This window comes from Scyliorhinus torazame, chromosome 25 (assembly GCF_047496885.1).
Source record: "Scyliorhinus torazame isolate Kashiwa2021f chromosome 25, sScyTor2.1, whole genome shotgun sequence".
NCBI lineage: Eukaryota > Metazoa > Chordata > Chondrichthyes > Carcharhiniformes > Scyliorhinidae > Scyliorhinus > Scyliorhinus torazame.
The window spans coordinates 39,966,900-39,991,559 of NC_092731.1; the positions used below are offsets into that span (position 1 = coordinate 39,966,900).

At 47.3% G+C, this 24,660-nt stretch overlaps 1 protein-coding gene across 1 annotated transcript in view; it reads left to right on the forward strand.

Annotated features, from left to right (window-relative positions):
• The window catches only part of LOC140402553 (acidic phospholipase A2 E-like), a 70,992-nt gene extending 46,847 nt beyond the window's left edge, over nt 1-24,145 (forward strand). The window contains exons 3-4 of the mRNA XM_072490404.1: nt 9,889-9,992; nt 23,761-24,145. Coding sequence (XP_072346505.1) covers nt 9,889-9,992; nt 23,761-23,912 — 256 coding nt within the window. The 3' untranslated portion in view covers nt 23,913-24,145. The remainder of the gene's footprint in view (nt 1-9,888; nt 9,993-23,760) is intronic.
• Nucleotides 24,146-24,660: the final 515 nt, after the last annotated feature.

The window sequence follows — 24,660 nt, forward strand, 5'->3', positions numbered from 1 at the left end:
AGATGAACCCCAGAAATGCCCGGGGTACAATAAATGTTTGTACAATAAATCAATGTTTCGGTATGACTCTCAATACCATTATGCTTTCAACTGTCCTAACCCTAACCCTAAGCTACACATGACACGGAAGAGTCAGAAGGGGAAAACGATAGTGAGCAGAAAGAAGGCATTGTCCTGGTAACAAGCAGTTTTACTCCGATAATGAGGGTGTTGGTTGCAGAATCCTTCAGTTGTGCTGTATTGGACAGTGGCTGCACATCTACTGTGTGTGGAATTGACTGGTTAAAATGTTACCTGGACTCTTTGAATGCTGAAAATCGTAACAAGGTAAAGGAATTTGAAAGTTCCACAAGTTTCAGGTTTGGGGATGATAATACTTTGAAGTCACTGAAAAGAGTGGTGATCCCTTGCAATATTGCCAGAGTGAATCATTCCATGAGCACGGATGTTGTATCAAGTGAGATACCTTTGTTTCTGAGCAGACCGTCGATGAAGAAAGCACACATGAAACTGGATATGGAACAGGATAAGGCAACAGTTTTTGGAAAGACGGTGGACTTACAATTTACACAGTCGGTACACTATTGTATTCCATTACTGACAAATAATATTTCAGGTGCAGTTGTTAAGGATGTGTTATTATCAGTTGGAAATCACTTTAGCTGCTAGAAAGCTTGTTGTATTAAAACTGCATTGGCAATATGCGCATGCATCTCCTCGGAGGCTGAAAAATTATTAAAGGATGCAGGGGTAAGGGAGGAAGTCTATACTAAGCTGATAGAACAGGTTAGTGATCGCTGTGAGGTTTATAGGAAGTACAGAAGGACACCATCACAATATATTTATTTGGCATTTTGTCGATTTAGCAACCAGATTTAGTCAATCAACCATTTTACAAAGTCAAGAAAAGAGAGTAATCCTGGATCAGATGGTGGGAAAATGGTAGGGACATGACTGGGGTCCCTGGAAAATTCCTCACAGACAATGGGGGAGAATTTGCTAATGATGAGTTTCGGGATATGTGAGAAAATGTGAATATCACTGTTATGAATACAGCTGTGGAAAGCCCATCTAGTAAGGGTGTGTGTGAAAGAAACCATGCAGTAATAAATGGCATGCTCCAGAAAATGTTGGCAGATAGACCAAATTGCAAGTTAAAATCAGCTTTAGCAGGGACGGTACATCCAAAGAATTTGTTGCAGATGGTTGGGGCGAATGTCCCTATCAATTAGTGTTTAGTAGAAATCCTTAAATTCCGTCCATTTTGGATGACCAGTCTCCAGCTTGTGAAGAGACTACAATTAGCTCTGCCTTTGCTGAGCATTTAAATGCATTACATAGCAGCAGAAAAGCTCTTTTGGAAGCGGAAGTCTCTGAAAGAATTCGCAGAGCTTTGAGGCGTAATGTACAGCGATCAAATACCGTTTTTCAGCAAGGAGACACAGTATACTATAAGAGAGACAACTTTAATGAATGGAAAGGCCCAGGGAAGATCATAGGCATAGATGGCAAAACAATTATTTTGCAACATGGCAATCAAACAGTTAGGGTACATTCATCAAGGATAATGGTTACAGATTACAAATTTTCAAATTTAGACAGAGCAAACAGACATGATGAAGAACCAGGGTCATATGATACACATGTGTTACAGAACTACGAGGACCAGTTAACTGATATGGACAGGGTTTCTGTAGAGGAACACAATACTTCTGATGAATTAGAACAGGTAATTTTCCAAAAGGACAACTGCCAAAAGTTGGTACAAAAGTGACATTCTTGCCTGAAGGATCTAGTCAATGGAAGGATGCAACTATTATTAATAGGGCAGGGAATGCCACTGGAAAGTATAAATACTGGTTTAATGTACAGAATACATGGGAGGGTGTCAAGACAATGGATTGGAAACACCAAGATCAAAAATGGAGGACCAGAAACCAAGTGCCAGTTCAGATAATACATCGGATAGTGAACAGGTTCACAGGAAAAAGTCGAGAACTATTGGAAGGACATCCCACAACAGAAGGAAAAGATCAAGCAGTAGCAGTACTGAACGAGATACCAGGCGGGAGAGGGGACATAGTTTGTCAAGGTCTCGGAACATGGGTAAGACTATGAATGCTACTAGGTGTAGAAGCCCACATGAACGTGAGATTTTGGTGGCCTCCAATAAGTTTGATGAAGTTATCAAAGACGCCAAACAGCAAGAACTGCATAGTTGGAGTGAATTTGGGGTATACACAGAAGTACCAGATCGGGGACAAAGAGCTCTATCCCACAGATGGATATGCACGGAAAAGGTTCTTCCAGATGGAACTTATGAGGCCAAGGCCATGCTTGTGGCAAGGGGATTTGAAGAAAACTTAGAAGATCAGGATTAAGGGTAGATTCACCGACGGAGGCAAAGGTTATTTTAAAGACCTCCTTGGCTCTATTAGCCACAAAGGCATGGGAATGCAAATCTATAGATATAAAAGCTGCCTTTTTGCAGGGGCATCAGCTGCAGAGAGACATTTTTCTCCGTCCTCCTAAAGAAGCAGCTAACACAGAAGGGGTACTCTGGAAGTTGAACAAATGTGTATATGGATTAATTTATGCATCTAGAGTCTGGTAGTTTTTGATGAGGTCAGTTTTGTTAAAGTTAGGCTGTTGCCAGTTGAAAGCAGATCCGACAATGTTTTACTGGCACTATAAAGGAAATCTTTCTGGCACCTTTATAATGCATGTCGATGATTTTTTTGTGGGGGGGGGGACTCGTGATTTTGAAGCTATTGTAATCTCTGGTTTGAGGAAAGAATTCAGGGTTCAAAGTCAGGCTTCTGGTGCATTTAAATATGTTGAACTGGAAATCGGACAGACTAAGTTAGGGGCAACTTTACGTCAGCAATCTTATTTAGAGAGCATCAGCCCAATAGCAATTAGTCGTGGTCGGGTTTAACAAAAAGACGCAGTGGTTTGAAAGTTGGAAAAAAAGCAAGTTTAATTGGGCACTGAATTGGTTAGGTAGACAGACTAGACCAGACATTAGTTTTGATGTCTTAAAGTTGAATACAAAAATGAATGATCCCAAAGTGGAAGACATAATGAGAGCAAATAAAGCATTGGTCAAACTAAAAATGCAAGAGCATGTTTTGAGGTTCCCGGTTTTAGGTGACCTTAGGCACTTGAAACTCATAATTTATAGTGATGCATCCTATGCAAATTTATATGATGGGGTTTCAAGTGCAGGAATTTTCATAATTTTCCTTTGTTGCCCTCTTGTGTGGGTAAAAAAGAAAATAAGGAGAGTGGTCAAAAGCACTTTGGCTGCTGAGATGACAAGCCTTGTAGAGGCGGTGGATATGGCCTTTGATTTATCTCAGATATTGACAGATATTTTGGGATTAGGGGATTTGGGAAACATACCCATTGAGTGTCACATTGACAGTAAACCCCTGTGGGAAAATGTGCACTCTACAAAAAGTGTCAATGAGAAAAGGTTAAGGATAGGCATCGCAAGTTTGAAGCAGATACAGAGATACATAGAAGATCGGGGCAGGAGGAGGCCTTTAGGCCCTTCGAGCCTGCTCTGCGATTCATCGCGATCATGGCTGATCATCCAACTCAATAGCCTAATCCTGCTTTCTCCCCAGAGCCTTTGATCCCATTCTCCCCGAGTACTATATCCAGCCGCCTCTTGAATATATTCAAAGTTTTAGCATCAACTACTTCCTGTGGGAATGAACTCCACAGGATCACCAATCTTTGGGTGAAGAAATGTCTCCTTATCTCTGTCTGAAATAGTTTACCCAGAATCCTCAGGCTGTGACCCCTGGATCTGGACACACCCATCATTGGCAACATCTTCCCTGCATCTACCATGTCTAGTCCTGTTAGAATTTTATAAGTCTCGATGAGATCCCCCCTCATTCTTCTGAACTCCAGCGAGAACAATCCCAACCTGGTCAATCTCTCCTCATATGACAGTCCCGCCATCCCTGGAATCAGTCTGGTAAACCTTCGCTGCACTCCCTCGAGAGCAAGAACATCTTTCCTCAGAGAAGGAGACCAAAGCTGCACACAATACTCCAGGTGTGGCCTCACCAAGGCCCTGTACAATTGCAGCAACACATCCCCGCTTCTATACTCAAAACCTCTCGCAATGAAGGCCAACATACCCTTCGCCTTCTTTACTGCCTGCTGCACCTGCATGCTTACCTTCAGCGAATGGTGCACAAGGACACCCAGGTCCCGCTGCACACTCCCCTCTCCCAATTTACAAACATTCGGGTAGTAATCTGTCTTCCTGTTTTTGTTCCAAAATGAATAACCTCACACTTATCCAAATTATACTGCATCTGCCATTAGTTTGCCCACTCGCCCAACCTGTCCAGATCTTGCTGTAGGATCCCTGCATCCTCGCCACAATTTACCCTCCCAATTAATTTAGTATCATCTGCCAACTTTGAGATGTTACATTTTGTTCCCTCATCCAAATCATTAATATATATTGTGAATCGCTGGGGTCCCAGCATCGATTCCTGTGGTACCCCACTGGTTACTGCCTGCCAATTTGAAAAGGACCCATTAATCCCTAGTTGTACGGTTACTGGAGGTAATTTATCGGAGTTGCTGGGGGTAATTTATAGGGGTTACTGGCGGTTAATTTATAGGAATTACTGGGGTAATTTATGGGAGTTACTGGGGTAATTTATAGGGGTTCCTGGGGGTTAATATTTTGGAGTTACTAGGGTAATGTATAGGAGTTACTGGGGGTAATTTATAGGAGTTACTGGGGTAATTTATAGGAGTTACTGGGGGTAATTTATAGGAGTTACTGGAGGTAATTTATAGGGGTTACTAGGCGTAATTTATAGGAGTTACTGGGGGTAATTTATAGTAGTTACTGGGGGTAATTTATAGGAGTTATTGGGGTAATTTATAGGAGTTACTGGGGGTAATTTATAGGAGTTACTGGGGGTAATTTATAGGAGATACTGGGGGTAATTATAGGAGTTACTGGGGGTAATTTACATGGGTTACGAGGGGTAATTTACAGGGGTTACTGGGGGCAATTTATAGGAGTTATTGGGGTAATTTACAGGAGTTACTGGGGGTAATTTATAAGAGTTACTGGGGGTAATTTATAGGAGATACTGGGGGTAATTATAGGAGTTACTGGGGGTAATTTATCGGAGTTATTGGGATAATTTACAGGAGTTACTGGGGTAATTTATAGGGGTTACTGGGGTAATTTATAGGAGTTATTGGGGTAATTTACAGGAGTTACTGGGGGTAATGTATAGGAGTTACTGGGGGTAATTATAGGAGTTACTGGGGGTAATTTATAGGAGTTATTGGGATAATTTACAGGAGTTACTGGGGTAATTTATAGGGGTTACTGGGGTAATTTCTAGGAGTTATTGGGGTAATTTACAGGAGTTACTGGGGGTAATTTATAGGAGTTACTGGGGGTAATTTATAGGAGTTACTGGGGGTAATTTATAGGAATTACTGGGTGTAATTTATAGGAGTTACTGGGGGTAATGTATAGGCGTTACTGAGGTAATTTAGAGGGTTTGCTGGGGGTAATTTACAGGGGTTACCCGGGTTAATTTATAGGGTTTGCTGGGGGTAATTTACAGGGGCTACTCAGGGTAACTACCCCGTTGTTCCTGCTCTGTGAGGCACCGACTCCAGGAGCAGTTATGCTCAGTATTTCCCGGGAGACCCTGTTCAGAGATCCAGCTGAGAAAAATTGAGCTCCTGTTCAAGGTAAGTGAAAAAGGTAAAGTCGCCATAATCCCGGATGGCCATAGACTGCTTTCCCCTTTGAGGGAGAGAGTTGACTGTTGGTGATTTAACCTGAGAGTCACCACACCTCAGGAGAGGGTCAAGGTTGAGAAGGCGGGGCCTTCATGGATAATCTCAGCCGGTACGGGAATTGAACCCACGCTGTTGGCATCTCTCCACATCACAGACCAGCAGCGAGGGAAGTAAGTGTGAGAGGACTGGCAATCCGATGATCAGTGATCGTCATTCCTCGGAAGATTGGGTCCATTGAAATAGAAGTCTGTCGCTCATAACCGCTGTCTTCAATAATTGGGAGTCTTTAAAGGGTTAAGCTAATCTGATTGGACATATTCTGGGAGATGTCATCACATGGTCTCCTAATCTGAACTGCCCCTTCCCCAGACTCCTGCCATTGGTCACTCAACATGAGCATCATCTCGGAGCTCCCCAAGGATTCTCACTGTGTCCGACTTTTGACTTTTGAAAAGCTGGTCACCTGAATGAATGACCCAATTTAACTGGACACCTGCTGTTACTTAGAAATCCTGGGAATCTCCCACTATCAGAATACAAAGCAGCAAGTTAAAACAGATGTACAATTTTGGTTTGTAACTGGAAAAGAGCAAATACATCAGACAGCAGTGTCAGTAATTGGGAGCCTCTATATTTGTCATGGGCAGGTTATTGCCACGTTTCTTGTGGGCAGTGCTCCATCTTTGATGCGGGCAGTGCTCCATGTTTGTTGTGGGCTGTGCTCCATGTTTATTGTGGGCAGGGCTCCATGTTTATTGTGGACAGTGCTCCATGTTTATTGTGGGCAGGGGTCCATGTTTATTGTGGGCAGTGCTCCATGTTTATTGTGGGCAGGGCTCCATGTTTATTGGGGGCAGTGCTCCATGTTTATTGTGGACAGTGCTCCATGTTTATTGTGGGCAGGGCTCCATGTTTATTGTGGGCAGTGCTCCATGTTTATTGTGGGCAGTGCTCCATGTTTCTTGTGGGCAGGGCTCCATGTTTATTGTGGGCAGTGCTCCATGTTTATTGTGGGCTGTGCTCCATGTTTATTGTGGGCAGTGCTCCATGTTCATTGTGGGCAGTGCTCCATGTTTATTGTGGGCAGTGCTCCATGTTTATTGTGGGCAGTGCTCCATGTTTATTGTGGGCAGTGCTCCATGTTTGTTGTGGACAGTGCTCCATGTTTATTGTGGGCAGTGCTCCATGTTTATTGTGGGCAGAGCCCCATGTTTATTGTGGGCTGTGCTCCATGTTTATTGTGGGCAGTGCTCCATGTTCATTGTGGGCAGTGCTCCATGTTTGTTGTGGACAGTGCTCCATGTTTATTGTGGGCAGTGCTCCATGTTTATTGTGGGCAGTGCTCCATGTTTATTGTGGGCAGTTCTCCATGTTTATTGTGGGCAGTGCTCCATGTTTATTGTGGGCAGTGCTCCATGTTTATTGTGGGCAGTTCTCCATGTTTATTGTGGACAGTGCTCCATGTTTATTGTGGGCAGTTCTCCATGTTTATTGTGGGCAGTGCTCCATGTTTGTTGTGGACAGTGCTCCATGTTTATTGTGGGCAGTGTTCCATGTTTATTGTGGGCAGTGCTCCATGTTTATTGTGGGCAGTTCTCCATGTTTATTGTGGACAGTGCTCCATGTTTATTGTGGGCAGTTCTCCATGTTTATTGTGGGCAGTGCTCCATGTTTATTGTGGGCAGTTCTCCATGTTTATTGTGGGCTGGGCTCCATGTTTGTTGTGGACAGTGCTCCATGTTTATTGTGGGCAGTGCTCCATGTCGGTTGAAGGTCCTGTGCGGTAAGTAGGTCCTGTTCAAACTTGTCTTATACAACCGACGTTATACACCAGATACATTGATGACATTTTTTTCCATTGGACCCACGGCGAAGAATCACTGAAACGACTACACGATGACATTAATAAGTTCCATCCAACCATCAGACTTACCATGGACTACTCTCCAAAATCAGTTGCATTCTTGGACACACTCGTCTCCGTCAAGGACGGTCACCTCAGCACTTCGCTTTACCGCAAACCCACGGATAACCTCATGATGCTCCACTTCTCCAGCTTCCATCCTAAACACATTAAAGAAGCCATCCCCTATGGACAAGCGCTCCGTATACACAGGATCTGCTCAGACGAGGAGGAGCGTAACAGACATCTACAGACGTTGAAAGATGCCCTCGTACGAACGGGATATGGCCATCGACTCATCGATCGACAGTTCCAACGCACCACAGCGAAAAACCGGACCGACCTCCTCAGAAGACAAACATGGGACACAACCGACAGAATACCCTTCGTCGTCCAGTACTTCCCCAGAGCGGAGAAACTACATCATCTTATTCACAGCCTTCAACACGTCATTGATGACGATGAACATCTTGCCAAGGTCATCCCCACACCCCCACTACTTGCCTTCAAACAACCGCGCAACCTCAAACGAACCATTGTTTGCAGCAAACTACCCAGTCTTCAGAACAGTGACCACGACACCACACAACCCTGCCATGGCAATCTCTGCAAGACGTGCCAGATCATCGACATGGATACCACTATTACACGTGAGAACACCACCCACCAGGTACGCGGTACATACTCGTGCGACTCGGCCAATGTTGTCTACCTCATACGCTGCAGGAAAGGATGTCCCGAAGCGTGGTACATTGGCGAGACCATGCAGATGCTGCGACAACGAATGAACGGCCATCGCGCTACAATCACCAGGCAGGAATGTTCCCTTCCAGTCGGGGAACACTTCAGCAGTTACGGGCATTCAGCCTCTGATCTCTGGGTAAGCGTTCTCCAAGGCAGTCTTCAGGACGTGCGACAACGCAGAATCGCCGAGCAGAAACTCATAGCCAAGTTCCACACACATGAGTGCGGCCTCAACCGGGACCTGGGATTCATGTCGCATTACATTCATCCCCCACCACCTGGCCTGCGAAATCCTACCAACTGTCCTGGCTTGATGCAATTCACACCTCTTTAACCTGGGGTTACCCCACCTCTGGATCTGTAAAGATTTAATCACCTGCTAATGGTCGCATTCCTAGCATTGTTTGGCATCTTTGAATTTGTCTATATATGTGTTTCTGGAACATACCTCTTCATTCACCTGAGGAAGGAGCAGCGCTCTGAAAGCTAGTGACATCGAAACAAACCTGTTGGACTTTAACCTGGTGTTGTAAGACTTCTTACTGTGCTCACCCCAGTCCAACGCCGGCATCTCCACATCATTAACAATACAATTAAGTTAATGTGAAAAGCCAATAGTCGCACATTCCGGCACCTGTGAGGTACGCAGAGGGAGAATTCAGAATGTCAAAATTACCTAACAGCACGTCTTTCAGGACTTCTGGGAGGAAACCGGAGCAGCCGGTGGAAACCCACGCAGACACGGGGAAAACGTGTGGACTCCGCTGTTATGGGCGAGGCCTCTCTCTATTTCTCTTTCTTTTTCCTCTCTCTCACTCCCGTATTCCAGCCGCTTTAATTCTTTCTGATGTTCCATTTGTTTATTTTGCAACTGATGTTTTGCCATTTCCAATGAGTCAAACTCGATCTCAGTCAACTTTAAATGCTGAACCACCACCCTAATTTCCTCATCTTTTCACATTTTGTCAGGTAATGTTAACTGCAATGTTCTTGCCAAATCTAACAGTCTGCTTTTCTCATGTTCCTGGAGTGTCACCTCAAACATCCCACCTCCATGCTGCCATTGGTCAGACATGTCCACTCTCGGGGTGCCCACCTTTCCAAACCAATTGGAAAGTGAACAGACTCTTTGTCATCTGATTGGGTGTTTTTTCAGAAACAGCTTTTCCCTCCCACCCCCAGTTTCTCTCCAATGAACAAATGCGTTGAAATAAAATCGGAGAAGACCATGTTGCTGCAGTGACCTTATCCCCTCAGTTATGTGAAATGAGTTCCCTGAGGATTCATCTTTACTTCCTGAAAACTCCAGGACAATTCTTCAGAGTTGGGAACCCAATCTGAGGCTTGTTTGAAATCATTAAGCCCCTGACTGAGTTTCAGTCTCTCCGTGAAAAACTTACATCTGAAATGATATCTCTTGTTTGTCACCCACTCAGATGCTGTCAAGTTCACGATGACTGTTATGGAGAAGCTGGAATGATGGAATGTCCCGTATACTTGTGGTACCCTTCAACTTGTGAAAATGGAATTCCCAAGTGCGGTAAGTTAACACCAAACAAAACCGATGTTGACCTCGGGAAGTTGCTCTGACCCCCTGACCTCTCCCTTCCCTCAATAGTTCAACATCAGTAAAGTACAACAACAACTTATATTTATGTGGTGCCTTCAGAGTAATGAAACATCCAAAGTGACTGACCAAAAGCTTTTGTTAAAGATGTTTTAAGGAATGTCTCAATAGAGGCGGAAAGGTGGAGGGAGGGAATTTCGGAGCTTGGGGCCCAGACACCTGAAGACACGGCCACCAATGGTGAACCGATTAAAATTGGGAATGCTCAAGAGACCAGGCCCGGAACTTTCCGTTTGGGAGACTAAGGGCCGGATTCTCCGTCGCATCGGGAAATCCGCTACCAGCGGCGGGCAGCGGCGAATCCAGCGCGGGCAGAAAACGGGATCGCCGACGGGCACCAGCGGGAGAATGTGAATGGGTCATTAAGATTTATTTGCCCCATATTCTCCGAATCGTCGGGATTCTCCGGTCCTCTGGGCCGGGAATCACGGGGGCAGGAATTAGTGCAGGTCTTGACCAGCGTGGCCCTGATGTGGTGGGCCTCACAGTGGGCCAAGGGGGTCACTCTTTACGGGAGTTACCCCCAAAGTCCAATGGAGGGTCACCCTCCCCACCCCCCACAATGCAAGACCTGCCCACCCCACCCCCACCAGACACCCCTCACCAGAGGCCCCCTAATGAAAGAGACCCCCACCAGACACCCCTCACCAGAGGCCCCCTAATGAAAGAGACCCGCACCAGACACCCCTCACCAGAGGCCCCCTAATGAAAGAGACCCCTGCTGCCTGTGTCCTTTAAACCCTCAGAAGGCCTATGGTCATCTGGGAGCCCCCCCAGGCCGCCCCCCCCCCCGGACACCCTCATACCTCAGCTGCATCATCAAGGGGATACAGACTGAGGAGCAGGATTAGGCCATTCGGCCCATCAAGTCTGCTCCGCCATTCAATCATGGCTGAGATGTTTCTCATCCCCATTCTCCTGCCTTCTCCCCAGAACACCTTGGTAATCCCCTTGTTAATCAATGGGCGTGGCCAAGATAAATCCGATGCCCACCAGGTGTTGGCACTCCTCAGAAGCGCTGCCCCACTGCAGAGGGCAGATGATCAGCCGAGCTCACCCCAACCAGAGGATTCCTGCACCGTGGCCTTTGGAGGCCTCCCTGGTTCTCTGTCCATCTCAGGGCAGAGGCCTCACAGCGTAGGTCCCGAAGGTCGCTCGGTGTGGGTCGCGAAGGTTGGTCGGTGTGGGTCGCGAAGGTCGCTCGGTGTGGGTCGCGAAGGTTGGTCGGTGTGGGTCGCGAAGGTCGCTCGGTGTGGGTCGCGAAGGTCGCTCGGTGTGGGTCGCGAAGGTCGCTCGGTGTGGGTCGCGAAGGTCGCTCGGTGTGGGTCGCGAAGGTCGCTCGGTGTGGGTCCCGAAGGTCGCTCGGTGTGGGTCGTGAAGGTCGCTCGGTGTGGGTCGCGAAGGTCGCTCGGTGTGGGTCCCGAAGGTCGCTCGGTGTGGGTCGCGAAGGTTGGTCGGTGTGGGTCGCGAATCCTCTGCATTTCCGGGGTCTCGGTCGACGCCGGAAGGTTTGGCGCTGCGCCAACTGGCGGCGAGGGGCCAGCGCGAGTTGACGAATGTGCAGAACCGCCTGCGTGGTTCCGCGCCTGCGCAGACTGGCCGGTGTGTTCCTGCACAGGCGCAGGGAGGTTCCTCTCCGCGCCGACAATGCCGAGCCCTACAGGGGCAGGCACGGACGGAAGGAGCGCCCCCACGGCACAGGCCCACCCGCAGATGGGTGGGACCCGATCACTGGCCAGGCCACCTTGAGGGACCCCCCGGGCCGGATCCTCCTGCACCCCCCCCACCTCAAGGACTCACCTAGCCGGCCTCCAAGCCGGGTCCCACCGTGATGGACCATGTCCATTTCACACCGGCGGGACAGGCCAGGAAATGACGGCCGCTCGGCCCATCAGGGCCCGGAGAATTGCCGGGGGGGCCGCTGCCAATGGCCCCCGACTCGCGGGCCGTAAACCCAGCCGCCACCCGAAAACCGGCGCCGGAGAATACGACAGCCGGCGTCGGAGCGGCGGGGCGGGATTCACGCCGCCCCCGGGGATTCTCCGATCCTGCGGGCGGTCTGAGAATCTGCCCAAGATTTCAAATCTCACAAATTCACATTTGCTCCACAACAAACAAGTAAACCAGCTGTCAAGAAAGATGACATACAGAATCAGCTCCACAAACACAGGAAAAGGTCCAGGTCAGACAACAAAGATGTAACACAGAATCGCGACCACAAGCAGAGAAAGAAAAAGCATAAATCAGACAACAAAGAGATTCGACCATTCAAATACCTCATTGATGACTTCTTGGTTACTTAAACACAGGAACACTGGTGACGTTCACAAAGAAATAACAACACCAACATCACCACTTCAACAACAGAAGACGAAAGCAACTCGACCGAACAAACTCATAAAGTTTGGACTCACAATTTTTTTTTATTAACACTGGACTCATAAATATTAATTGACTTTGTATAATCGCCAAGATCATCACAACTTGCACATAACATCATTTGTCGGCCTATTTCACGCAAGCAACAAAAAAACTTAGGAGACTGAATGTATCAACATTTGACGGACTAACTCGTTGATTTTATGTCATGCATTTGCAAACTGCATCCATTATGTTTTGTTCAATTTTCTTTACAACATACAGAAAATATGTAACAAGAAAAAAAGGGGGATGTGGTACCTCTATGTGTGCATGTACACAAGGGGTTAATGTGTCATCAGTAGCACCACATGATCACTAGAGGGCCGGACCAACAGGGGTATAAAAGGCAGCCACATTGTCTCTCTCTCTCTCTCTTGGGTGCACTGTGATCAAAGCAACAGCAGACTAGTTCCAGTGGAGTTACGTACAGTTACTATAGTTAGATCTTGTTAACCTTATCACTAGTATCAAATTTAAAGTAAAGAACTCATGTAAATATTGTTGCAGTTACTCAATAAACCTTTTGTTACCACTGGAAGAGGTTGAATCTTCTTCATCAGGATTCAGAATACCTCATCACTAACCAAGGATTGAGAAGCACATGTTACCTACCACACTGGGAACAAAACAGTGCTCTTTCTAAGGGCCGGTGCAGACTCGATGGGTCGAATAGCCTCCTTCTGCACTGTAAATTCTATAGAAATTCTATGAAATTTATTACTAATCCACCTCCCACCATTTTGTTTAAAGTCTGCTCCACAGCCCTGGTCATGTGATTTGCCAGGACCCAGCTCCCAGCGCCGTGCAAGTGAAACCCACCCCAACGGGACAGCTCTCTCTGTCCTCAGTACTGATGCCAGTGCCCCATGAATGGTGACCCATTGCTCCCACACCAATCTCTGAGCCACGCACTCAACTCCCTGATCTTATTTACCCAATGTCAATTTGTCTGTGGCTCACAGATTCTTACCTTTGTGGTTCTGTTTTTTAATTGTGTCCCGAGCTGCTCATCCTCCCTGATCAGAATCTCTTTCTTAGTCCTATCTGTGTGGTTGGTACCCACCGATACAACAACAACTGAATTCTTCCCCCAGGAGTTATTAACCCTGGCACCGGGCTGGCAACACGGCCCTCGGGTCTCACACTCTCTCGATGCTGAGAACACTGTCTATCCTCTAACAACACTGTCCCCTGCTACAATCCCATCCCTTTACCTTCCTCCCACTTGTCTGTGTCCCTGTCCCCAGGTGCGGTGGTCAGTCTGCTCATCCTCCCTGCAGCCCTCGCTCTCGTCCACACAGGCTGCAAAAACCTCCAATCTCTCGGACAAGTGCAAGGGCTGAGTGTCTTCCATTACTCCCCCCTGGATCCTCACGTGGAGTCATACCGTCTGTCCCTGATCACGGACCCAATGAAGCAGCTGAGCGAAGGGGTGTGACACAGTGTCCAGGGAGCATTCTCTCTCCCTGATGTCATTGCCCTGTCTGAAGCTCCGGGTCCAGCTCATTCACTCTGAGTCGAGCTGTGGACACTTACTGAAGATGTGGTTGCTGTGGATCACACATCACCTGTGTGGTGATATGCATCACTGTAAATACACAAGGGATTAATGTAGGTACACTGCAACTAGGTAAACACTAGAGGGAGCACCAGAGACATCATGACACACAGACATTCAACCAATAGGTCAGTAAGATAGGACACGACCAATTGGGCAGTCAAGGCACACCCCAGAGTTTACGCTACCACAAGGGGGCTACCCATATAAAAGGACAGGGCACACATGCTCTTTCTCTTTCCATAGGCGACACTCAGAGAGACAGGGGCAGATCAGGAAGCATCACACCCCCCGCATGGATTAGAGCAGACTGGTTAGTTAGATTGAGTTAATATTGCAAGATCAGTCAAACTCAAGTAGGAGAATTGTTAACTGTTCAATCAATGTGTTAAACCTCTCTCCAAGTCTGAACCTTCCTTTGTCAGAGTTTACATCAAGGAAGCAGCTTAAGCTACACGAAGAAGCAGAACACAACAACTTGCCTCGCAGTGAATTTTCTTTAACGAATTTGGTTTCAATTTGGAAATATTGCTCAGTGAGATTTCACAATTCCCCAGATTCGAGGTGGGGAACATTTGTGGCGATATCGAGGTTTGAGATAGTTTGCTGCTTCTCGCTGTGGTGGGACTCTCATTATGTCACCCATAGAAATCACCCTGTTAGGGACCCCCCCCCCCCACAATGTTAGGGACCCCCAATACATTAAAGGAACGCAGCCCACATCACTGACAGCATTAGGGAATTTCACAATATTGGGGAATCCTGACAACACCAAGGACAGAATCCAAAGCCGATGATTCCAGGCCACCCCTTCCTCACCCACGTTAACGACTCTCCACAGCTTTGGACTCTGTTTTGTTCTGCTCTTGTCGTAGCATAAGCTGGTTCCTTAATGTGCACTCTGACAAAGGAAGGTTCAGACTTGGAGATAGCTTTAACATGTTTATTAAACTATTAACAATTCTCCTACTTGGATTCGACTCTACTGTTCATCCTTCTGTAGCTACTCAGACTGACGAACCAGTCTGCTACAATCCACGTGGTGGGAGTGATGTTCAATCAATCCTGTGTCTGTACTCACTGAGAGTCTCCACTGGAAAGAGGAAGATCATGTGTGCTGTGTCTTTATATATGGGCTGGTGTAATGCCCTCCTGTGGTCGTGTCACCTCTATGTGTATCGTGAATGCCCATTGGACGTGTCCTAGTTTACTGACCTATTCGTTGACTGTCTGTGTGTCATGTCTCTGGTGCTCCCTCTAGTGTCTAGCTAGGTGTAGTGTATGTACATTAACCCTTTGTGTACTTACAGTGATGTATATCACCACATTCCCACTTTTTTTGTGTTACATATTTTCTGTACAGTGTTAAACAAAATTTAACAAAATAGGTAGATAAGAACATAAGAACATAAGAACTAGGAGCAGGAGTCGGCCATCTGGCCCCTCGAGCCTGCTCCGCCATTCAATGAGAACATGGCTGATCTTTGTGGACTCAGCTCCACTTTCCGGCCCGTACACCATATCCCCGAATCCCTTTATTCTTCAGAAAGGTATCTATCTTTTTCTTAAAAACGTATGCTATGTCAAGTTATGATGACTGTGATGACTGTACAATAGTATACAAGACCAAATAATAGTTGTGATGACTTTGAGGATAAGACAATGCAAAATAAAAGTTGAGTCCAAAGTTCATTAATTATTATGGTCTGGTATAGAAGTGTCAATGGTGACGTTGTCATTCCCTTGTGAATGCCGTCAGTGTCCTGGTGTTTGGTCATCAGGAGGTGTCCAATTGTTCAAATCACCTCATTGATTGATTTGGAGTCTGTTGTTTTTTTTTCCGATGCTTGTGGTGGCAATTCTTGATGGCATCTGTCCTGAATGCCAGGTTGCCAGTTGGTAGGGCAGCAAATGTGAACTGGTAAGATGCATCGTCCTGCCACGGTCTGTCATTGTACTGAGCTGAGCAGTAACAGTGTTCCTCATGGGCAGAGTCGTACCAGTCGTAGTGCCATTGTTGTTTGTGTCGTGCTTGTTGTCGACGTTGTTGCCTCTGGTGCGCTTCTTGTTGATGTCTTTGATGTTGTTGTTGTGTTGGTTGGTTTTCTTGTCGTGTTTGCTGCGCTCAAGGACCACACTCTGTGTGTAATACGAGTCCTTCACACAGTTACTCGTGTTAGCGTGCTTTGTGGCATCAGCTGTCTCATAGAACATAGAACGATACAGCGCAGTACAGGCCCTTCGGCCCACGACGTTGCACCGAAACAAAGGCCATCTAACCTACACTATGCCATTATCATCCATATGCTTATCCAATAAACTTTTAAATGCCCTCAATGTTGGCGAGTTCACTACTGTAGCAGGTAGGGCATTCCACGGCCTCACCACTCTTTGCGTAAAGAACCTACCTCTGACCTCCGTCCTATATCTATTACCCCTCAGTTTAAAGCTATGTCCCCTCGTGCCAGCCATTTCCATCCACGGGAGAAGGCTCTCACTGTCCACCCTATCTAACCCCCTGATCATTTTGTATGCCTCTATTAAGTCTCCACTTAACCTTCTTCTCTCCAACGAAAACAACCTCAAGTCCATCAGCCTTTCCTCATAAGATTTTCCTTCCATACCAGGCAACATCCTGGTAAATCTCCTCTGCACGCGCTCGAAAGCCTCCACGTCCTTCCTACAATGCGGTGACCAGAACTGTACGCAATACTCCAAATGCGGCCGTACCAGACTTTTGTACGGCTGCAACATGACCTCATGACTCCGGAACTCAATCCCTCTACCAATAAAGGCCAACACTCCATAGGCCTTCTTCACAACCCTATCAACCTGGGTGGCAACTGTCAGGGATCTATGTACATGGACAACTAGATCCCTCTGCTCATCCACACTTCCAAGAACTTTACCATTAGCCAAATATTCCGCATTCCTGTTATTCCTTCCATAGAGAATCACCTCACACTTCTCTACATTAAACTCCATTTGCCACCTCTCAGCCCAGCTCTGCAGCTTTTCTATGTCCCTCTGTAACCTGCTACTTCCTTCCACACTATCGACAACACCACCGACTTTAGTATCGTCTGCAAATTTACTCACCCACCCTTCTGCGCCCTCCTCTAGGTCATTGATAAAAATGACAAACAGCAACGGCCCCAGAACAGATTCTTGTGGTACGCCACTTGTAACTGAACTCCATTCTGAACATTTCCCATCAACCACCACCCTCTGTCTTCTTTCAGCTAGCCAATTTCTGATCCACATCTCTAAATCACCCTCAATCCCCAGCCTCCGTATTTTCTGCAATACCCTACCATGGGGAACCTTATCAAATGCTTTACTGAAATCCATATACACCACATCAACTGCTCTACCCTCGTCTACCTGTTCAGTCACCTTCTCAAAGAACTCGATAAGGTTTGTGAGGCATGACCTACCCTTCACAAAGCCATGCTGACTATCCCTGATCATATTATTCCTATCTAGATGATTATAAATCTTGTCTCTTATAATCCCCTCCAAGACTTTACCCACTACAGACGTGAGGCTCACCGGTCTATAGTTGCCGGGGTTGTCTCTACTCCCCTTTTTGAACAAAGGGACCACATTTGCTATCCTCCAGTCCTCTGGCACTATTCCTGTAGCCAATGATGACATAAAAATCAAAGCCAAAGGCCCAGCAATCTCTTCCCTGGCCTCCCAGAGAATCCTAGGATAAATCCCATCAGGCCCCGGGGACTTATCTATTTTCAGCCTGTCCAGAATTGCCAACACCTCTTCCCTACGTACCTCAATGCCATCTATTCTATTAGCCTAGGTCTCAGCATTCTCCTCCACAACATTATCTTTTTCCTGAGTGAATACTGACAAAAAATATTCATTTAGTATCTCGCCTATCTCTTCAGACTCCACACACAACTTCCCATCCCTATCCTTGACTGGCCCTACTCTTACCCTAGTCATTCGCTTATGCCTGACATACCTCTCGAAAACTTTTGGGTTTTCCTTGATCCTACCTGCCAAATACTTCTCATGTCCCCTCCTTGCTCATCTTAGCTCTCTCTTTAGATCCTTCCTCGCTACCTTGTAACTATCCATCGTCCCAACTGAAACTTCACACCTCAACTTCACATAGGCCTCCTTCTTCCTCTTAACAAGAGATTCCACTTCTTTGGTAAACCACGGTTCCCTCGCTCTACGCCTTCCTCCCTGCCTGACCGGTACGTACTTATCAAGAACACGCAGTAGCTGTTCCTTGAACAAGCTCCACTTATCCAGTGTGCCCAACACTTGCAGCCTACTTCTCCAACCTATCCCTCGCAAGTCACGTCTAATGGCATCATAATTGTCCTTTCCCCAGCTATAACTCTTGCCCTGCGGTGTATACTTATCCCTTTCCATCACTAACGTAAACGTCACCGAATTGTGGTCACTGTCCCCAAAGTGCTCTCCTACCTCCCAATCCAACACCTGGCCTGGTTCATGACCCAAAACCAAATCCAACGTGGCCTTGCCTCTTGTTGGCCTGTCAACATATTGTTTCAGGAAACCCGCCTGCACACATTGTGCAAAAAACGACCCATCTAATGTACTCGAACTATATCTTTTCCAGTCAATATTTGGAAAGTTAAAGTCTCCCATAATAACTACCCTGTTACTTTACCTCTTATCCAGGATCATCCTCGCCATCCTTTCCTCTACATCCCTACAACTATTTGGAGGCCTATAGAAAACTCCCAACAGGGTGACCTCACCTTTCATGTTTCTAACCTCAGCCCATACTACCTCGGAAGATGAGTCCCCCTCTAGCATCCTCTCCGCCACCGTAATACTGCTCTTGACTAGCAGCGCCACACCTCCCCCTCTTTTGCCTCCTTCTCTGAGCTTACTAAAACACCTAAACCCCGGAACCTGCAACATCCATTCCTGTCCCTGCTCTATCCATGTCTCCGAAATGGCCACAACATCGAAGTCCCAGGTACCAACCCATGCTGCCAGTTCCCCTACCTTATTTCGTATACTCCTGGCATTGAAGTAGACACACTTCAAACCACCTACCTGAACACTGGGCCCCTCCTGCGACGTCAAATCTGTGCTCCTGACCTCTATACTCTCATTCTCCCGTACCCTAAAACTACAATCCAGGTTCCCATGCCCCTGCTGCATTAGTTTAAACCCCCCCAAAGAGCACTAACAAATCTCCCCCCCCAGGATATTTGTGCCCCTCAGGTTCAGATGTAGACCATCCTGTCTGTAGAGGTCCCACCTTCCCCAGAAAGAGCCCCAGTTATCCAGAAATCTGAATCTCTCCCGCCTGCACCATCCCTGTAGCCACATGTTTAATTGCTCTCTCTCCCTATTCCTCATCTCATTATCACGTGGCACGGGCAACAACCCAGAGATAACAACTCTGTTTGTTCTAGTTCTGAGCTTCCATCCTAGCTCCCTGAAAGCCTGCCTGATATCCTTGTCCCCTTTCCTACCTATGTCGTTAGTGCCAATGTGGACCACGACTTGGGGCTGCTCCCCCTCCCCCTTAAGGACCCGGAAAACACGATCCGAGACAGCACGTACCCTTGCACCTGGGAGGCAGCATACCAAACGTGAGTCTCTCACGCTCCCACAAAATCTCCTATCTGTGCCCCTGACTATAGAGTCCCCAATTACTAATGCTCTGCTCCTCTCCCCCCTTCCCTTCTGAGCAACAGGGACAGACTCCGTGCCAGAGGCCCGTACCCCATGGCTTACCCCTGGTAAGTCCCCCCCCCCCCCCCCACAAGTATCCAAAGCGGTATACTTGTTACTCAGGGGAACGACCGCAGGGGATCCCTGCACTGACTGTTTCTTCCCAGTCCCTCTTACAGTTACCCACCTATCTCCAATCTTGGGTGTAACTTATACCCTGAAGCTGCTATCTATGACCCCCTCTGCCTCCCGAATGATCCGAAGTCCTTCCAACTCCAGCTCCAGTTCCCTAACTCGGTCTTGGAGGAGCTGGAGATGGCAGCACTTCCTGCAGGTAAAATCAGCAGGGACACTAACGGCATCCCTCACCTCAAACATCCTGCAGGAGGAACATTGCACTCCCTTCCCTGCCATCCCTCTAACTTCCAACCAAGATCAGGCTAACAAATAAATTTTAAAATAAAATAATAATAATATAATATGGTACTTACCTCACACCAATGGGTTTTATTATTAGATGTGATGTGGAGATGTGGGCGTTGGACTGGGGTGAGCACAGTACGAAGACTTACAACACCAGGTTAAAGTCCAACAGGTTTGTTTCGATGTCACTAGCTTTCGGAGCGCTGCTCCTTCCTCAGGTGAATCCCTTCCTCATGGATTCGCCTGAGGAAGGAGCAGCGCTCCGAAAGCTAGTGACATCGAAACAAACCTGTTGGATTTTAACCTGGTGTTGTAAGACTTTGTACTATTTTATTATTAGGTTAGAGGAGGAGGGCGGGTGGGAGACACTACACGTGTAGTGTCTCGGGTTTCCTCTCCACCAGAATTTATTGGTGAGGGGAGGGGGGGAAACCTTCCCAGAAGTCCGCGGGTCGAACTTCCGGTTCCCGCCTTAAAAATTTAAAAAAAATAAATAAATAATACAACAGCAAAGAGGAACAGAAATGGGACCAGGTAAGTGTTTCAAACCTAAATACTCACCCACCGGCAGCCCCTGCACTCCGCTCCCGCCGAAACTCCAAGTGCTGCTCTTGCAAGGTAAGTTATTTTAAACCTAAATACTCACCTACCGGCAGCCCCTGCACGCCGCTTCCCAGAAGTCCGCGGGTCGAACTTCCGGTTCCCGCCTTAAAAAATAAATTAAAAAAAAAAAACAACAGGAACAGCTCTCGTTGAGCGTGCCGTCACTGCGTTCGCGGCACTCCCCGTCTGGAATCATGTCCGGCTTACTTGTATCAGCTTTGGTTTGTCGATGCTCCCCGTCTGGAGTCTGGGCTGTTTCACCTGAGTCAGTTTTGGCTTCTCGATGCTCCCCGTCCGGAGTCTGGGCTGTTTCACCTGAGTCAGTTTTGGCTTCTTGATGCTCCCCGTCCGGAGTCATTTCAGGTTCACTTGCATCTTCTGAGGTCTCTTGATGCTCCCCGTCCGGAGTCAAAACAGTCAGGAATGCATTTGCTTGTGGAGAGGCTCGAGCGAATGAGGTTTGACGTAACGTGGTGTCACCGGAGTCACCAGTAGCCTCACTGTGATTGTCGAGTGCCTCTGTAAATTCGAGCTGAGGTCTGTCACGTTGCACATCTTGCATGGGAAGTCGCACATACAGTGGGTAGAGCCTGAGTGTGTTCTTGTCGTTCACTTGAGCTGGGTAGACTGTCAGAGTCTTCTTCTTGGTCACTGGAGCGTGGTAGAATGTCAGAGTCTTCTTCTTGGTCACTGGAGTGTGGTAGACTGTCAGAGTCTGCTTGCTGTACACTTGAGCATAGCAGACTTGCATCGTCTGCTGCTGGTTGTTCAGAGGAGGTTGCTAGACCCTCATGGTCTTGCGCATGCAAGGACTGCGCTCTGGAGTCTTGAGTTGCCTCTATCGTGGAGGCTGTCCACGAGCTTGCTGTGGAGGCTTGTGTCACTGGAGACACTTTCTGTGTGGAGACGTACAGTTGTCTCGTTGTGGAGTCTTTCATCGCTTTCTGTGTGGAGGCTGGGACCCTTTGTGGTGCGTGGACCACTCTCTGTGTGGAGGCTGGGGCCCTTTGTGGTGCGTGGACCACTCTCTGTGTGGAGGCTGGGACCCTTCGCAGTGCGTGGACCACTCTCTGTGTGGAGGCTGGGGCCCTTTGTGGTGTGTGGACCACTCTCTGTGTGGAGTCGGGGACCCTTTGTGGTGTGTGGACCACTCTCTGTGTGGAGTCGGGGACCCTTTGCGGGGCGTGGACCACTCTCTGTGTGGCAGCAGGCCGCTCTCTGTGGGCATGTACTATAATTAATCTAGGACAAAGGTTCGGCACAATATCGTGGGCCAAAGGGCCTGTTCTGTGCTGTATTTTCTATGTTCTATGTTCTATGTTCTATGTACCGCTCTCTGTCTCTTGGTGTCAGGCCGCAGCATAATCCTGCTCTCACGAGTCGGGATGTCATATGTGCTGGACTGAAGATCCTCAAATCCGAAGAACACATTCGCTTCTGTGTCGGATTCTTCACTGTAGAACACATCTCGTTGCGGTTTGGATTTGGTACTGGGGTCGCCATCGCCAATGATGAATTCATCATCTGAGTCGCAGTTTTCTAGGACCATATCATCCCATTTTGTGCCGGAGCTGGCATTGGGCTCGCGATGTCCAAAGAAGAGTTCAAGGTCTGAGTCATAGTCTTCAAGGACTGTATCATGTCTTTGGGCGGTGCTACCTGCTTGCTGCAGGGTTCTGCGGAGATTACTTTCAGTTACTGGTCGAATTTCAGGCATTGTGTTGTCGTTCCAGGTGAAAGAATCTTGTTTTGAGGCTTTAAACATTTTTTTTCTTGTTTTGGGACATTTCTCCTTTAAGTGGGTGTGGTCCGGGGCCTCTGATGTCACGAAGCATGTGACGTAATGCGTAGGAAGCGATTGCGCATGCGCAGATCGCTGTTCCTTTACTTTGCGAATTTCTCTCAACTGCTCATGTGCAGTACCTTTTCCAAGATGGCCGCCGATCCAAATTGTCGTTCGTTGCTCCGGGACCTCGTGGTGAGTATTGGCGCCTCTCTGACCGTTTTCTGTTGGTTTGTTTGTGGTTTCCTCGCAGTATTGTTCGAATTTGTCCAGGACTGCCTGGAAGTCTCTCTTTGCTTGTCCCCTGGTGGACTTGAAGGTTTTAACGATTTGTTCTGCATTTGCACCGCGATTGTGAGCAGAAGCTCTGTCTTTTCAGCATCGGCCACGTCTTGTAGGTCGGCTGCTACCAGGAAGATCTCAAACCTTTGCCTGAATGCTCGCCAGTTTGCACTGAGATTGCACCTGAGGCGCTGTGGAACCGGAATCTCGATCATCTTGCCTGGGTGTTGTTGCTGGCTGTCACTGTTTGCTGAGTTGTAACTATATGGATTTAAACAGTTACTCACTGGTACCATGTTTTATTCTGCTCTTGTTGTAGCAGAAGCTGCTTCCTTGATGTGCACTCTGACAAAGGAAGGTTCAGACATGGAGATAGCTTTAACACGTTTATTAAACTATTAACAGACCCCACCCACCCCCTCAGCACCAAAGCATTAGATTAAAAATTAATGACCATCCAGAACTTGAGGACGGCCATTCGCACATCAGAGACATTCTGAGACGTTAGCTGCCCCGTCGTTCAGGAAACTTCAAGAACATTATTGGGCCCAACCATTGTGAATCACCCACAACATTAAGAACCTGGATCACTTTCCGTGTGGAGTTTGCACATTCTCCCCGTGTCTGGGTGGGTTTCGCCCCCACAACCCAAAGGATGTGCCGGATTGGTGGATTGGCCACAGTAAATTGCCCCTTTATTGGAACAAAATAATAATTGGGGACTCTAAATTTATTGAAAAAATGTTTTTTAAATGGACCAAAAAACAATGAAGATTTTACAACATTGCAGAATCTCACATTCTTAACCCCACCCAGCACATCAGTGTGTCCATTAATGTGTGTATATCCCAGTGTGTGTTTCCATGTGTACATTACAGTGCATATTTTACACAATGTATATTTGGTTGTTCTCTCCTATTTTTCAGATGATTTCTCGGTGATGTCTGACTCCGCAGAGTGTCTTAAGAAGTTGTGTGACTGTGACATTGCAGGTGCCCTGTGCCTCAAGGAGAATAACGATAAATACAACCCAAAGTTTGTGGATTATGACCAAAGCCTGTGTAAGACCGTCCCATAGCTCCAGCTCGCAATGAAGCGATGGAGATGTGACCGAGAGTCACACTGACAAGAATCTCTCCAATAGAATATTCCGGGTGTGATTGATGGGATTTCTCTCTCGCCGTCTCCCTGATTTCTAATTGCTCACTGAGTCTCTCTCAGATCTCGCTTTTGTTGCTGTTTTACCTTTAATTCATTTCAAATGTACTTTACAATTCTGGTGAAATAAAATACACTGATTGAAGCATGCAATGCTGGGAGTGGGAGTGTTTATTCATTATTGATACAGGGGGCGTGTCCAATTAGTTTCTGCACAGACATTCTGACCTTTCACAGACAGTATGGGATCCTGCTGTTCTCTTTGTACTTTGTGGTGCGACACTGCCACCTGCTGGTGTAACAGCAGCAGCAGCCGTCACGTCTCTGCTCTCTGGGGTCACAGTCTGAAACTGCCAAATTCATAGAGCCAAACACTGCAACACGTGGGGTAATTTCGACATTGTGTCAATAAAAATTGGGAGAGATATGGGGCAGGATTCTCCGATTTGCCTGAAACCCGCTGCCGGAGGAGGTGGTGGAAGCAGGGACGATAGGGACATTTAAGGGGCATCTTGACAAATACATGAATAGGATGGGAATAGAGGGATACGGACCCAGGGAGTGTAGAAGATTGTAGTTTAGTCGGGCAGCATGGTCGGCACGGGCTTGGAGGGCCGAAGGGCCTGTTCCTGTGCTGTACATTTCTTTGTTCTTTGTTCTTTGACGCT